The sequence below is a fragment of the Triturus cristatus genome, chromosome 2_1 (assembly GCF_964204655.1).
Source record: "Triturus cristatus chromosome 2_1, aTriCri1.1, whole genome shotgun sequence".
NCBI classification, from domain to species: domain Eukaryota; kingdom Metazoa; phylum Chordata; class Amphibia; order Caudata; family Salamandridae; genus Triturus; species Triturus cristatus.
This window is the reverse complement of record NC_140581.1, coordinates 1,164,717,177-1,164,734,602: the sequence shown is the minus strand read 5'-3', so window position 1 is coordinate 1,164,734,602 and position 17,426 is coordinate 1,164,717,177. Positions and strand designations below refer to the sequence as shown.

Sequence of the window (17,426 nt, the reverse complement as noted above, 5' to 3'; positions counted from 1 at the left end):
TTTGTTGAGGGAAGCCTTAATCTGGGTCTTGTTCGTTTCCCTTTATTCACTCACAGGCCCACGCTGCATGCTATGTTATTGTGCCACCAGTATGCACTTTTGGAAGACTCAGAAATATGATGCTGCATCCAAACTGCGTTCGTTTCTATTGCCGCAACTTCAGCAAAATGCACTCTTTTCGAATAACGGAAAACCTGCAGACAGAACCAGGTAAATTGTTACTATATTAATCATTATATTATAGTTGCATTAGGTACCAAATGAGGTTTCTGTTAAACTGAAGTGGTTGTTCTGCCTTGATTTTGTTTGTGTAACATTTCTATCCTTTCATATCAGTATTTTAGGATTGTACCCCGTTTTTTAATTTTATTCATTCTTAATCTAATTTAGGTATCTTTTTATTGGCAGGTCTTCTGTGTAGTGTGTTTCATGAAACTTGACTGTATTTTATCCCATGTCCACTAATGTGTTTTGAACTTCCTTATGCTGCTATATTCATGAAACGTTTTTATCATGTGTACTTTTATGGCCATGATTGGCCGAATAAAGTTTTGTGACTGACTGATTGTGTACTTGGTGCTTATCTGGCAAGTAGTCAGCTGTACATAATCTAAATGTCCAACAGTGGTGTATGTCCTGAAGCCCACACAATACCATTCGTCCAACCATTCCATAACTGACCATATCATTACTCACCTAATATTATGTGAGGTTCCCAGTCAATATTTTACCTCTCAATTTTCACTATTATTCTTCTCGCTTCATTTTGCATTTTTGTTGTGGACTTGTAGTGCATAATGGCTTTGTAAAGATCGTTTGAAATACACGGGGAAGGATTCACAAAAGATAGGTTTAAATCAAGAAATGCACGTTAATATACTACTTTTTGTGATTCACAAAGTCCTTGGCCTGCACATAGCAATTTAACAAAAATTGCTGTTCTTCATCTAAACCTAAAGAAGCAAATTATTGTAAATTATAATTTGCAGATTCACGTTTATTTTTTTCTTTTTCGGTTCAGAGGGAAAGTACATTTTACTTTGGAGAACCCTTTCCCACAAGAGTCTTGCCACAGGCCATTGTGTTTTAGTATTTCCACAGCCGTTGTATGAGTCATTGTACGAGTCATTGTACGAGTCATTGTACCCTTTTTAACAGCCAATGTACTCACGCCAGGCTTCTGTGCCACTTAGGGCCCCATTTCGATGGCGGGACCGTAACGGTAACCAGGAACAACCGCCAGAGGTGCGGCGGTTCCGCTAGACCCATTAGGATGCGCCCAAAAGATTCATGTTGTGCATTGGCATGCACAACGGGACAGGCACCGCGCGGTGCCTGCCACCTTGTGTATGCCAATGTAGTTCAATGTATATGCCAATGCCAAGTGCAGCCTCCCACCCCCCCGGGGGCCGACAACGGGCCCCCAGTGTTTTCACCGCATGCCTTTCCATGGCGGAGTCTCTGCCTTGGAAAGGCATCCCACCGCACGCATTGTAATACGGATGGCGGTGCCTTGCAGGCACTGCCACCATATTGTATGCCTTTTCCGCCCGGCTGGCAATCCAACCGGAAAAGCGGCGGACGGTCTTTTCGTTTGCCGCGGTACCTCTCGCCATACTAATATGGCGGGGGGTGCAACAGGGGCAGTTGGCGGGCGTATCGCCATCCGCCCGTTATCCTAATAGGCCCATTAGTGTGCATAGGTGAAATGGATGTGATAATTAATTGGAAGTATTCTTAAAGTTACGACCTTGTGCCTTTCCTCCATGTTCCAACATGAACACTGGGACTTGAGTTTCAACACAATCGTAGAAAGACACTGCGTCCTTTTCTGTTGTCACTTTGATGCTCTGTACCCAGATGTTTAGATTTGTTTAGCTATTTTAGAGGAACTGATGATGAATAATTGCGCAACAGAACCTAATTGGATCCTGCGGCTGTGTGATGAAACTATCAACAATTCACCAGATCATCAGGTACCTCTTTTTCCAATTCAAGTAAGTTTATTTACTTTCTTGACCCAGAAAGGCCCGTATTCACAAAACCTGACTTCATTCATCCAGATTCATTGGAAAAGACACAGTCATCAAGTTTAGAATCAATTACAAAGACCCATTTCATCACAAATTTTAAAATAATCTGCTTCCTTCAGAATGGTCACAACTTTTTAACATGCTGTGGTATTCTTTCCTTGATTGCCTTCATATAAAGTGCCAGTGCATTTGCAGCATAAGTAGTATCCTATGTTGCCACCGCAAACACTTAAAGAAGAATGGGCAAATGTTCATAGTCTTACTTTGAGGTAAAATGAAGAGATAAGCATCCGTTGGTTGTCTGTTTCTTTTCAGACTCATGCCATGAAGTACATCTGCCCATAGCAGTAAGAATACCCCATCACTCCTGGAGCAAAACACAGTGAAGAGAGAAATCAAAGCTGGGCTAACAATATATTTCCACACTCAAAGCTCTCTTATGTCAAGACAATATTTAAAACGTTACTTTCTCCAATGTTATTTATGTTCTTCTCAAATTAGGGTGACCCTACTTTTGACTTCACGTGGAATTTAATTCAACCAAATAGCACAGTTTGTTTTACAAAGATAGGGGGCCTCACAATTCCTACACATTTCCTACTTGCGCTACTAAAACACCAAGATCGATCACTATCATATTTCAGTCAAACAAGAAATTACAACTGAAGTATTATCCAACTCTTTTTCAGGTTCAGAGGAAGTTGAGCATGAACTGCTATTTAACCTAAGCCTTACACTGATGTATCATGTCCCATAGTCGATCAAGGAGGCATAAGCACCAATTCCCAGCATTTACCCCCCTCCAATATTCTAAGCCTGTTTCCTTCCCCCAAAGTGTACAGTAGATAGCCATGCAATCATAAACTGATTATGGAGTAATCATGACGGAACGTTTCAATTCTATTAAGGACGCAAAGGCGTGGATTATGCTGTAACTTTCTTTATTCCTTACAGCCAGCAGTGTACAACTTCAACATTTAACAAAAAACTAGCACTGCCAAGGTGCTCTAGGCAGTCCATAACATCCACCAATCAGCGCCTTCCGTCATCCCTGAGGGCGTGTGCTTCCTGTGGCAACTCCTCTTTTGAGACTACAGGCAGAACAATCTTGCATCAGCTCATTCGTTTTTGGCACCCTCGGAACCTGAAACAGATCAACCAGAAGGACCATGACTCTATTCTACTAGAATCTAAAAGGCAAGCCAACAAGCACAAACAAAAGCATAAGCACCTGATGACCCAAAGAAGCAAATGTCCATAAGAAATATACAAACAAAGCAATGCAGACATACTTATACCATACGAGGAGTCACCACCCAGACGGTAAGTAACATGTAGCCGCAAAGGGTGGGCAAAAGAGATCGTTAGAGCCCTGGGAGGGAGTAATCCTCGCCTCCGCGTCCTTAATAGAATTTAAACTTTACGTCATGATTACTAGGAAATTTTTCATTCTATGTCAGGACAGGAGGCGAGGATTATGCTCATTCAAAGCTTATCCACCACCAGCGAGGCCATATCTATGACTGGTTTGAAATAGAATCTCTTGAACATCGAGTCCGATGACCAGTCGGCTGCGTTCAAAATACCTTCCAGCCTGGCTCCCAGGGCGAAAGCTTTTGAAGCCATGGCTCCTCGCACAGAATGGGCGCCGAACTGCGAGACGTTTATGCCCGCCGCCTGCATCACCCATCAGACCCAGCAAGCTATAGTCGGTGGTGTAACCGCTTTGAAGGGCTTCCGCAAGGAAATCAACAATTGTCGTTCTCCTGGAGGACGCGTCTCCTCTGTCATGCTTTCTTGTATTTCTTAAGGCATCGAACCACACACAGTTTGGGCGAACCATCAAAAGCTGGATATAAAATCACCCTAGAGTCCGACTTAGTTCTGCTGACGATATGGAAGATAACACCCTGCGGGGTGTAGACTCGACCTGAAATGTCCAGAGTCCGAACATTGGACACCCTGTGACAGGAAACGAGGCACAGGAGCATCGCCAACTTTGCTGAAACTGGCCAAAGTCTGGGCTATCAGACACGTCTCTGACCTTGTTCTGGGGAAGGAGGACGAGCCAGGAAAGCTCTCTTTAGTCTCTGGAACGCCCCCAAATCAGGGGCCGAGGTGCGTTTGCGCTTTTCCGCGTGCTTGGGTCGCTCTGCCTGTATGGCATAGGTATACTGCATCATGTGGCGCTCGAATGGACCCATCGCTGCCTCCACTGGGTGATGTATGGACGCGTCAACCGCGTCACAAAATTCATCATCCAAAGGGATAACCTGCAGGGATTCCTCTTCCACGTAATCCATCTCCATCCTTTCGTGCACAGAGGAATGGCAGACTACACGCTCCTGCGTGAACAGGCAAGGCCTGAAAAATCGTGGCAAAGATATATGCAGTTTGAGCACTTTACTTTTGTGCTGCCGGGCGGCTGTCAGGCAAAATTATTGCTCGGTGGCGACTCACCCTAAAATCCACGGGTGTCCGGAGGTCTGGGCCCACCTCCACCACAGGCAATAGGCGCTTTGCAGGGAAGCGCGCCTTACTTGAGTCTGCCTCACGGCAGCAGACCAACCCGCCACAATAGGTGTGAACTCTGTGGCCAAAAGGTGCAAATAATCAACCCGCTATTGCAGGTGTCAGGGTTCCCAGACCGGCAGGCAGGAAAAAACGCGAATGACGCGTTTGAACTCGCCGATCCTCAGAACGAAGAGCGGCTCTTTGAACAGCGAGTTCAAAGCGGTGCCCCCTCGCGAGCCGAGATGCGTCGCGCCGCTGTGCCTGCAATTGAGGGCTGTGAGAGGAGCGTTGAAGCTCCCGTGGCCCAGAAGAGGAAGAAAACCTGTAAGGGAAAAGCCAAATGCCGACAAACTAACGCGCGTTGCTCTGCATGCAAAAGCGGAGACATGTTCCTCACAGAATCTGCAACCTGTGAAGAACCGTTTGCCTCCTTCGCCGAAGCGCGGGAGGTGAAGGGACAATAGTGCGACTAATTACCTCAACGCACAGCAACAATATGAAAATTCAAACACTTAGCCAGTTCAAAAAACACATGAAATACCAGAGGAAAGGAGAAATGCGACTTAACTGCTGGCAGCAGGAAAGAAAGAGGAGTTGCCACAGGAAGCACACACCCTCAGGGATGACGGAAGGCACTGATTGGGGGATGTTATGGACTGCCTAGAGCACCTTGGGAGTGCTAGTTTTTTGTTAAATGTTGAAATTGAACACTGCTGGCTGTAAGGAATAAAGAAAGTTACAGCATAATCCTCGCCTCCGGTCCTGACATAGAATTGTGTTAGTGTGAAAGAATCTAATTGGATCCCGCAGTTACATGATTAAAGTAGCAAAGGGTTACCCTGAGTGTGGTGTTCCCATGCATTCTTCTTTCTCCATTCTCCTGTAAGGAAATCTCTGCAGTAATCTTCAAATACATTCTCTTTTTCTTGTCCTCTAAATGACAAGCTATATCCATATTGTATTTTGATTCTCTGGAAAATGAAACTCAAAAAGTGTACTACAGTTAGTGTGAAACAATGTGTTGTTGGAGAGGTGCTCTTTTGAAAGATTTTGTGACATAGAAGCGAAGGTTATTGTTCCAAACGTCTCATATTGTATCATGTATGTAACCTTTAGTAACATAGTGCTTGGTGTAGTTCTGTTGTGAAAGACAGACGTTCAAGATTCATCACTGTTGTTGGATGGCATTTAAATGGATGAATTATTTCCATTTGTGCTCATTCCCATGTCCAGCTGCCCCATAACTGCAAGCTATATCGTTCTTTGAATTCAGCATCTTCTACAGGACCTTGACATAGTTGAATGTTAGTACAATGTCTTTAATTTATGAGCTGCATTGTCTTTCTTGAAAACAGATCCAATCTTTCTCACCAAATATACCATGGCCACCTATCAAAATAAATCTATTGTGTACACAGCATCAAGATGACCGCCAATCCTTCACTTGTTGATTACTTTACCATGATGGTTAATTTGCCTTGCCCGCTTGGGTGATGCGGACGTTTGCATTTTTATTACCAAGTCATTGCCAATTTACACATACATAATGGTGGAACCCCTTGCCTGTGCAAGACCTTTTGTTATCCTATTAAATCAGCCCCTTTGTTTCATCCATACTTTTGGGGTTTTTGCAGTGTCTGTCCCGAGAAGAGAAAGTACCCCTGTCTCTGAAACAAGAAATACTGTGAAATAAGTTTTAAAACAACAATGACAAATGTAAAAAAATTCAATTGATGTAAACGCATGAAAGTGGTACAGCAGGAAAGTGAAGTAAAGAACTTGGACAAAGATCAGCAGTAAAAAAATAATTGTGGTAAAAGAAGGTAATTTGGCAGTGGCGAGTATTTTTGTGGCAGATTAACTCAGACCCAAGGAAAGAATTAACCAATTGGGTAATTAAGTGGTAAATTACATTCTAGATGGACATTTTGAGTAGGTATTCAGGAAAGGCAGAGCAGTTGAATGCATTATTTTAAAAATAGAAATGCCAAACATTTTCGTGAGTGGCAGCTATAATGAAACCAAAACCATAAATGAAAATACATGAGGAGCAGGTGGTAAAAGAGGATGCACACAGTGGACAGCCTGGACATTTTGGGCATAAAGATCAACGTCACAAAAGATGCTAAGTGCAATGGTGCAAACCCAAAGATTCATGTGGAAGGAAATGTAGTGACAGAAATATAGGTAGCATATAGAAGAATGTGCGAATAAGTGAATGGTGTATCAAGTCAAATACATTTTAAATAGCCACGTTGAGTAGACATTCAAGGGGAGGTATAGCGGTGAAGGGTTTTCTTGTTATTTGAAAAGTTTTGTAGTTTTAAATCAGAGAGTAGGTTGTCTGATTATTTTCTATCCATTCACTATTTCCTTCGCATCTCTCATTATATAATTTACCAATTTACTAATTCATCACAATTCCCTCCTACCACTTCCTCTTAACCTTACCCTATCCCTCTGTTGCACTGCACAATGGATAGTCTTTTTTTTCTGTCACTTATTTATTACACTAATTGCAATGTACTTGTGTTAAGCTCTTGTAAAGTTTCCTGCTGCCCATCTGGCAAGGTCCTTACATAATAAATACCATAAATAAATAACTAATTATCTTGACCCTCTTACATGCTTGTCTGGTAATATTAATGTTGATCATCTTCTGATACATTGTTCCTTTTTGGATGATTTCAAACTACATTTGGACTGCATTCATCCCTATTCGAGCCTTCCTCTACAGATCTCTCCCCAAGCTTGTGCATCTTGGTTTACACTTACCCTTTCCTGTTAGCTCTCCCATTCTTTTCAGATTTGAATCAACAGAATGGTTTCGTGGGACTCCTTTGTTATTCCAATTACATTGACTCTTTGTCTTTATACATAACACTATTCTTCATTTATTCTCCAAAAATAGGTATATTTATAGTTCCGGGTTTGGGTATGAGGGTTGGGTCTTGTATTCTTTTGAACAATTATTTTCAAAATCTTCTGTTACCTATAATCTAGTCAATCAAGTTTTACTTTGTTTTTCTTCTCCCTTTCTTGATCCGAGCTCATGTTAATCCTATATCTTTCACCTTCCCTTCTTTTATATTATCTCCACTGATGGAGCAGAGACTTGCTTTCTCAGATCAATTTCAGCAAACATATCCGTTTCCCCTTAATCTTTGATGAATATATTTCTCGTCATATACCCTGTGTTTGTGCCATATTATATGAACCTCTGTGCAGTGTTTCGGCAACGGAGCTGTGGAAATTACAAATAAACAAAAACATGTCCACCAATATTCTCTGTAGCTGAGAGAGAGATAACTCACTGTGAGAAGAGAAACGATGAATTATAGAGAATCTCCTATAATGGACTTGTCTTAAGTCAGGCAAAGATGGTCACTTAAGGAAAGAAGAGATATGCTAGGAGAGAGGAAGGAAATTGTAGGGCAGACTTAACAAAGTTCTTTCTTAACTACTTAGCAGTAATAATTGAGGATGATACATCAGACTACCTGAAAATAGGCTGAAAATAACAATATTTTGAAAACAACTTCTGTTAGTTCTGTCCTTCTGAGCTTAGGCCCACTGCTTGCAGAATGTGATGCTTCCTAAGAAGGAAAGATGGAGCCCGTTTCAAGCATGAAGTATATTAAGGAGCCTGGAGGCATGTTAAGGCTTACTACACCTAGCTGGTCATTTATTAATTTAGGATCTGACAAAGGACTGGATAACAGAGCTGTCATTGGCTATCTCAGTAACATACAGAGTATAGACCCTGTTTTGTGTACCCCTCATGAGCATAAGTCTAGTAATATGATGGTGCCTGTCACAGGAAACCCTGAGAATCAAAGCTGGAGTGAACAGGGGAATGTCTATTACAAACAGAGATTTCCAGAAAGGTAAAACTGCTGATCTGATAACCGCTGGTCTACCAGGTATCCCCTTCTGTAGTGTGTGAATACAGACTAGGTATCCCCTTCTGTAGTGTGTGAATACAGCATCTTCCTGCTGACACTTTAGTAATTTTCTTAATGAGAAGTCCACCATCAAGGGCACCCTAAACGTTTTCATAGCTGCATAATATATTGGTCCGCATAAATAACTTAAGTTTCGCCTGCTCAGGCGTGGCAAAGCAGTCCAATGATAGGATTGAATGCCTAACTTTTATAGTCACGATCGATAAATATGAGTTAGATGTCTGGACCCTCTGTTCTGCTGTACCTTTTTCCTTACAATTTGTTGCTATCTTTTGAAAAAAACAAACCACCTTTCCCAAATAGCCATAAGAACCCACTATCACTGTTGTTATAAATGGCTAAGAGGCTACCCAAACGTCACTATTGATATGGCTTAGGGTTCGGCCTGAGTAGAGTATGTCATCCTGGGAGCTTTGAGGGAACACTCCAATGGGCTTTAAATAGATATATTGGGATAACGAGATCTAGAGATGTGGCTTAACCTCGTGTTTCATTCTCCTATATTTGATACAAAGAGCCGATCACTATCCCGGTTTCATAGCAAGCCACAGCCCCCTCTGCATATCAGCAGCTACCTTTACTACCTAGCAAGACCAGGTTCCATTTGTTGTATTTACTTGGGGTATGGCGCTTCTCATTCTGGTGTGCCTCACCCTGCAAACATAACTGGCATTGATTCTCAACACTCCCTAGACTGAACATGTCAGTAAGGGAATTTTCAGGATGTTATGAAACTTTGCTTGCTGTCAGACTGGCACTTGCAAGAAAAAAGTCTGATTTCTCTACCCCATCATTATCATTCGTCAAGCAGTCAACTGTAGGCTAAGACTTTCATCAATATGATTCGAGGATCAGGTTTTGACTGTAAACCAACTTGAGCAAATATAACCTGGTACTATAAATGAGACCGCTCAATGACCATCTATGGGTTTTAACCTCAGCAAACAGTATCCTTCCACATCCATTGCCACACATTAAGGATTTAGACAGCAGGGCACGCAATATATAATGCCATTTACAGTAAATCACCACCTAACCTCGATTATTAAAGTAACTATCTCTTCCATACGTAGATAAAAGGGAATCCACTGCATAAGAAAATCTCAAATTCTACAAAGGCAAAATAATGTGACCCAAACATGTTCATGGAGACTGTCATTCCTAAACTTCTAGTACCATCTAAAGTGTGTGCTACTTGTAGGACACCCACAAGGGACATTGCACAGTGACACACCAACCAAGAAAGTTCCTGGATTATTATCTGGAAAGCTCTTTTACTACGTTTTAGTTTGGAATTCACTGGATTGGACCATCTCTCTCACTGAGATCTGGCACTCATAGAATGTTGCAACACTATCTTCCTTGTGATTAACTGTTCTCTAAGCCTAGTCTGCTTTCATCCTTTCTATATATACCTTTCAACTGTGTATACTTCTTAAGATCCACCATTCCCCAAGTAGAGTACTTGTGAAAGTTAAAACTGATTTGTAAGGGAAATGTAGCAGTTTTGTATGTGATGTTTCCAGTGTTCACAGTGGTGGGTACTTGGTCTGAGATGCAAAGTTTTCAATTCTGTGAACTCTCCTTACACTGTGGGTAGCTTGAAAAAACAACCTAAGCCTAGCTCAAAGAAGGTGGTGAGAGATTTGAATTGTGATACAGATAACTTTGTGTCCAGATGAAATGTAACTTTCTTAAAAGAGCAACACTTTTATAACACTTTAAATCTACAGACAGCAACAATGAAACAGCGGAAACGTAACAGCAACCAGTAGAAACGAAGATGATGATTTAGGGTTAGTGTTTTCACCGGATCTTAAAAGTTGGAGAGCTCAATACCCAAAGGTGCTAGAGAAAACAGGTAAACAGCTCCATGTCTAGCAAAGACATAGCTTGTCTATAGGAAGCCGCTGCACCCTCTCCTGTGCTCACTGAGAATCTTTCATAGAAATCAACATTATTTTCTCTCCTTGCATCGTACATGAGGTGCCTGCTGCTCGAGGTGTTGGGCTCTAAAGCGGTTGCCATGTTGAAATGCCAAGGAAGAGGCTGTTTTGGTTGTTTCATGGTTTTCTTTTTCACAGCAAATATTTTAACTGCATTAATGTCTTGGTGTCCTGCCACGAGAAGAGGAGCCTTCTGTTAGTGATGGGGTAGCTGAGCTCTAGTTACTAGTTTTTGCCCAGTTCACGCTCTAGCACTTGTTGAAGCCATTTTCCTTTTCTTGTGGTGAGCTATGTAAGCGGCGAGGCAGTGCATCTGCACTGGACACAGCCTGTCTCTGCACCCGCAATGTTAGTCACAAGAGAACCTTCCATTGAAATCAGCATTATTTTCTTTCTTCGTACTTTCAAGACGGTGCCTGGCTCATCAAGGCACTGGGCTAAAAAATAGACAGCATCTTGAAATGCAGCGGAAGTGTTGGTTTTACTTGTTTTTAGATTTTAATTTTCTCACCAAGTATTTTATTTTTTTATTTTTTTTTTTTTTTTTGAACCAACTTTTATTGATTTTAACGGTCGTGCAAAAATCCGTACACAGCTTGTTCGCCTACAACCACATTGGCCGGCAGCAGGTGACTAGTCATTGGCATACATACAGGCATATGCGTTAGCACCAGGAACATGAGCTATAGCCCAGAAACCGGCCCCCACCGGTACATTGACTTCCAGAGGTTGTGTGCCTTAGTAGCGTTAAACCCTCAGTAGACCTCCCGCCCAGCAACCCTGTAGAGACAGTTCTTAAAGGCTAGAAACCAAGGCGAACGAAATGACCCACTCGTCCCGGGCCAGCCGGGCAGGGAGCGTTAGGGTAGGGCAGTGCGGTGTCCCAGTTGTGCGCTGTTAGGGTCACAGCATATGCTAGCAAATATTACCTAAAGGAGGCGCAGCACAAGTCAGGTACCTTTCATCAATGATGCACAGAGCAGTAAGTAGCGCCCCGCTCCCCACATCAAAGATTGCCAATGTGACGACCGATCAACCAGGGGGAAAAAACAGGGGAAGAGGGGGAGGGTGTGGACCATCGCAAAGGGCGATAGTCGTGGCGAGGGAGAAAAGATGCGCGCTCAGCTATCCCCAGTAGATGGGGGCCCTCCAGGGTGTAGTCCGCTAGCAGCAGGGCCTCCTCCCCTCCCTTCGGGTCGGCTCTCACTAGTGGGTACGTTACCTACCCCCTGCGGTGTTCCAGAACCCCCCCGGGTCCGTGGGAACTAGCACGTCATCGAAGAGCTTCAGGGCTCGAAGTCGCGGCGGCTGCAAGCGAGCATGCTCTAGCCGCCCCAGGTAGTCCACCAAGGGCTTCCAGAGTTTCTTATATTTGGCGTCCCGAAGCTGCAGACGCGCCGTGAGAAACTCCATCGCCACCACTTGCCACAGACGGGTAAACCACACGTTTACTGAGGGCGACTCCGGCTTCTTCCAGTGAAGGGCTACTGTTTGTTTTGCTGCGCCCAGCATATGGAAGCTAAGGTGCCGATCACGACCCGTCATGGCTCTCAGGGTTGTTGGTCTAACCCCCAGAAGGACCACCAGCGGATCCTCCGGGAGAGGGAACCCGAGCACCCTTTTTACATGGCTGAGGACCTCCTTCCAGAAAACTTTCAGAAGTGGACATGTCCACCAAATATGTATGAAGTCTCCCTGCGCCTGAGTACATCGCCAGCACAGGGGAGAGGAATTGGGGAACATTTTGTGGAGTCTGGCAGGGGTGTAGTACCATTGGGTCATTACTTTGTACGCCGATTCTTGTTGAGGGATGCTACGTAGTATTTTAGGGATGTCGCCCCAAAGCCGGGCCCATTGGGCAGGGGTGACGTCCGAGCTAGTAGAGGAGTGCCATCTCGTCTGATAAGGGTGGAGGTCAAGCCGGTGCGAGCGCTGCAGCACTTTGTAGATGCGGGAAATGAGCCCCTTATAGTTGCCGAAATCCCGCGCTAGCTGTTCGAACTGTGTGTAGGGTCGCGTGGCCGCCGGCGTCAGAGACGAGCCCTGTATCCAATGCCGCAGCTGTATATATTGGTATTTGTCCCCGTCCAGGAGCCCAAATTCCTGTTTGCACTGTGTAAAGGTTTTGAGAGTGTCACCGCAAAATAGGTCTCGTATCGTCCTGCAGCCCGACTCCGTCCAGTTCGCAAAGTAAGGTGTCTGACATGCGGGCGGGAACTGTGGATTTCGCGCAATCGGGGTGTGTGGGGATGGAAAGGTGGTCAAGCCCCTACTCACCGCCACTTTATCCCAGATCTCCAGGACCGTTTTGGTAGGGACGGCCATGTAGGCGCTGCGATGTCGGGCCGCCCGAGGAAGCCAAGCATGGTCCCATAGCGGCCGGCAGGTGACTGCCCTGTCCATGTGGAACCACACCTTTTCACTCTCCCACGCCCCCCACTCCAGAACACAGCGAAGGTGCGACGCCCAGTAATATTCGAGGAGATTAGGGCAGGCCAGGCCACCCCTGTCCCGGGGGAGGCTCAAGATTTTATTCGAGAACCGCGTTTTTTTCCCCCCCCCAGACAAACGCGTTGAGCTCGCGTTGGAGCCCCTGTATGTGATGCTCCGGAATCGGAGTTGGCAGTGTTTGAAATAGATAGAGGACCTTTGGCAGTATCGACATCTTCACTGTGTTTAGGCGGCCCAACCAGGAGAGCGGTAAGGCCCTCCACGCCCGCAGGTCAGCCAGGACAGAGGTTTTGTAGTCTTGCCAGTTGGCTTGCGTCCAAGTGGCCAGGTCTGGAGTCAAGTTAAGACCCAAGTATCGCACCGACGCGTCCGCCCACTGATACGGGGCCGAAACTTGAATCGCTGGGAGCTCTGCGGCCGGGATTGAGATATTAAGGGCCCAGGACTTGGTGTGGTTAATTTTGAGCCCAGAGGCACGTTCGTAGGTGCGGAGTAGCGAGTGCACCGCCGGCAGTGAGCGCAGAGGCTCAGAGAGGGTGAGAAGGAGGTCGTCCGCGAAGAGAGCAATCTTATGCTGCACTCCGCGAAGGGCTATACCACAGATATCAGGGGACCGCCGAATCATAATGGCCAGAGGCTCCACCACCAGAGCGAACAATAGGGGCGATAGGGGACAGCCCTGCCGAGTGCCTCTGCAGATGGGAAAAGGTTGCGTGAGCTGTCCATTAACCCGCACCCTGGCAACTGGCGAGATATACGGGGCCATAACGCGCGCCACCATCTTAGGGCCCAGGCCTATTTTCCGCAGCACTGCTCGAAGAAAGGTCCAGTCCACCCTGTCAAACGCTTTTTCCGCGTCGAGCGACAACAGGCAGGCCGGGATCTTCCAGTGCTGGGCCTTCCCGACGATATGCGCAATACGCCGCACATTGTCCGCGCCCTGGCGCTGATGGATGAACCCCACCTGGTCGGGCTCAATGAGATTGGGGAGGTGAGGGCTAAGCCGCTTGGCTAGAATTTTAGTGTATAGTTTTAAATCGGTGTTCAGCAGGGCAATAGGCCGGTAGGAGGAGCACAGCGTATGGTCCTTCCCGGGCTTCGGGATGAGCGTTATGTCGGCCATTGTCATATCTGCTGAGGGCCCTACCGACTCCCCAAAAGAATTGAAGAGGCGCAAAAGGTACGGCTGCAATTGCGGTAAAAAGGCGCGGAAGAACGACACCGGGAGCCCGTCCGGGCCAGGCGCCTTGCCAAGCGGGAGGTCGCGTAAAGCGCCAACTAGCTCTGCCGGGGTGATAGAGTCCTCCAGAAGCCCGGAGTGATGCCCACTCAACGGGTCCCAATGACAAGCGTCTAAGGCTTCTGCAACCAGCTCCGCCGCGGGGGGGTCGCCAGTGTAAAGGCCTGAATAGTAGTCGTGGAACGTTTGGAGCTTCGCCGATTCCGTAACGGCCCAGGACCCGTCCGCCTTCTGTAGTTTCGCGATATGTGCCGTAGCTGCCCGCGTCCGCAAACGTCGCGCCAGAACAGCGCCCACCTTGTTGCCCCCCGCATAGTAGCGCTGCTTGAGTGCCAGCAGAGCGCGCTCAGCCTTGTTAACCCTATGTGCGCGGAGTTGCCCCCGTAGGACGGCCAAGCGGCGCTTGTGCGTCGCAAGCGGGCGCTCTTTGTCCATCTGTTCGAGCACCTGCAACTCCCTCGTAGTTTTTGTCTCATAGAGCTGGGCCTCACGCGCTCGAGCAGCCGCCAAGGCTGTGAGAGTGCCCCGTATAGTGGCCTTGAAGGCGTCCCAAAGGATAGGGAGGGGGGTCCCTGGCAGGTCGTTATCCTCGAAATATGCCAGGATAGCTGTTTGGAGCTCCTCTCTGTCCCCTGGATCCCGGAGGACGTGGTCCGGAAAGCGCCAGCGGCGCGGACGCAGCGGGTGGGGAGGACCGTCCCGTAGAAGCAGCTCGACATGGGCGTGGTCCGAGACCGAGATGGTGGAGTGGGACACCGAAATGTAGTCCTTGAGTAGGGAGTGCGATACGAGGAGGAGGTCAATGCGGGAGTAAGTGCGGTGAACATGGGAGTAAAAGGTGTAGTCGCGCAACCCCGGGGAGTGGTACCTCCAAACATCCACTAAGGTTAAGGCGGTTAAGGAGCGTTTCACAGCCGCAGACATGGCCCCCACCCCGTGAAAAGCGCCCCCACAACGGTCAAGCTCCGCGTCCCACACCCAGTTGAAGTCCCCCCCGACTATGAGGTCTGTGGTTACCGGCTCTAGGTGTTCCCTGATTACCCTACGCAAGAAGAGGTCCTGACCCTGATTGGGGACATATAGATTACACAGTGTCAAAGCGCGGGAGCCCCGCCTGATCTCCACCCGCAGAAACCGCGCCTCCGCATCTCTATGTACCTTGGAATCACCCCGGGTTATCCCCGCCCGGCACAAGATCGCCACCCCTGCCGTCTTTGAAGGAGCCGAGGACCAGAACTGAAGGGGGAAGCGCGGATGTGCCATCCGGCCCACGTCGGACTTGAGGAGATGAGTCTCTTGAAGAAGAATGATGTCGGGGTTCTGCAGGAGGAGGTATCGCCAGATGAGGCGTCGTTTGTTGGGGGAGTTGAGCCCATTCACATTGAGAGAGAGAATCTTCCAGGTAGCGATGGCAGTCATTGTCATAGAATCCCCAGTAGGGCACCACCCGCTTGAGCGTCCCACCCGAACACATGGCCCCCCCGCCAAGGGTAAGGAAGGAAAGAGGTTACGGAGGAGAACAAATATGAACAAGTATAACCATGTAAACCTGTAGTCGGCCAACAGGGCCGGAAGAGCCTATTCCAGTCAAGAGAGTAGCCAGGCACTATGGCACAGGCTGTCTCGGAGATGTCACTCTCCCAGAAATAGGATGGGGGGTACGCCATCGTTGAACCGCAAAGTTATGGTGTCGAGGGTCTAGCCCGGGCCGCCGCCCAAGCCTGGGAGACAGTGCCCCGCAGAGGAGACAACGATGCGCCTCCAAATGAGGCGTCCAGGGCGCTAACAATGGGGGGAAGAAGTAGTCCACAGCCGGCCATGCCTCCGGTCAATTCAGCCAGCTCAATAATGTGAATGCAGTCAAGTGAGCAGATCCGCGGTGGGCGTTGGTCATTTAACGACAGAGGCCTGGGAGCCCAGCGGCGAGGAGGAGCCCTCCAAGGACTTGATATGTTCGATAATGTCCTGCTTGTCCCGGGAGGCCCGGCTGCCATCCGGCGACGGGGGGTGTCCAGGGTGCCGCACCCTGGACCATTGCGGCTTCGCCGGGACTCCGAGCCTGGATGGGCGCCGCGCGGGGCTGGCCGGCGGTGAATCAGGAATCTGTAGGAGTTGGGCCGCTTCCCGGTATGAGCGCAGCACCCGCCGCTTGGACTCCCACTGAAACATGAGGGCGAAGGGGTGGGCCCATTGGTAGCGGATGTTGAGCTCCCTCAATTTGGCAGTGATGGGCTTGAAGTCCCGGCGTCGCCGGAGAGTGGTGGAGGCCAAGTCCTGGAACAGTTGAATGGGCTTCCCTCCGCAGAGGATTTCGGATTTGCCTCTGGCCGCCTGAAGAATGGCTTCCTTTTCAACAAAGAAGTGAACCCGCGTCAAGATGTCAGGGACCAGGCCCGGCCTCCCCATCGGCCCCGAAACCCTGTGAGCGCGGTCCAGGGTGGGCGGCGAAGTGTCATCATCCCCTCGGATGTCATGGAGTAAGTCCGCCACGAAGGACATAATATCTGCCCCTTCTGCCCCAGGCGGCACCCCCCGGATGCGTATGTTGTTCCGGCGCCCCCTATTTTCCAAGTCCTCCTGTTGGATCTGGAGCTCAACATGTTGTTCTTCCAAAGTCGCCAGCCTTTGCCACAGGTGCTCTTGATCCTCCGTGCGTGCATCCAGGGTTTTTTCCAAGTCATCCACTCGGCCACCCAGCTCTCCCACATCCCTCCGGAGGTCCTTCACGCATGCCTGGACCTCAGAGCGAAGGGACCCAATCTCCGATTTAAGTTCGTGCATGAATGCCGTCATGAAGGATTGCGTGACGGGGGCCGCCGAGGCCCCGGCCCCCGAGGGCTCCACGCTCTGTGACGATGTGGCCGGCTTGTTCCACAAGTCCTTAACCGAGGCGTCTTTGGGGGTTGCCGGCGGCTCCTTCCCCTGCTTCGTGCGGGTCATGGTGTGGCCGTGTTCAGGATCAGCCTCACAGTGAACAGGGGTAGCAGCCCCAGCAGCTCAGAGGCCCGCAGTCGTGTGGCGAATGGCCAGCCCCACCTTTCCCGGCTCAGAACCACAGGGGCGCAGGGGTGAGCGCAGACGACAATGCCACGGCGTAGAGCGCCGCAACGCAGGAGGTCCTCGAGGCCCAACTCCACGTAGCAATGCAGCCGCTAAATAGTCCCAGGGTTAAGCTCCCACGCCGTCCAAGAGAGGCCCTCCAGCACTAGGAATGGCCGTCGCGCCTGTAGCGAACGCCACCAGCTCCCAGGTCAGGGCTCGTCAGCGGACCCCACCC

At 48.2% G+C, this 17,426-nt stretch overlaps 1 protein-coding gene across 2 annotated transcripts in view; it reads left to right on the top strand.

Annotated features, from left to right (window-relative positions):
• The window catches only part of DGKQ (diacylglycerol kinase theta), a 1,093,519-nt gene that overhangs the window by 687,261 nt on the left and 388,832 nt on the right, over positions 1 to 17,426 (top strand). For both annotated transcript variants that reach the window (XM_085636612.1, XM_085636613.1), the window contains exon 6: positions 57 to 210. In XM_085636612.1, the coding sequence (XP_085492738.1) occupies positions 57 to 210 (154 nt within the window). The remainder of the gene's footprint in view (positions 1 to 56; positions 211 to 17,426) is intronic.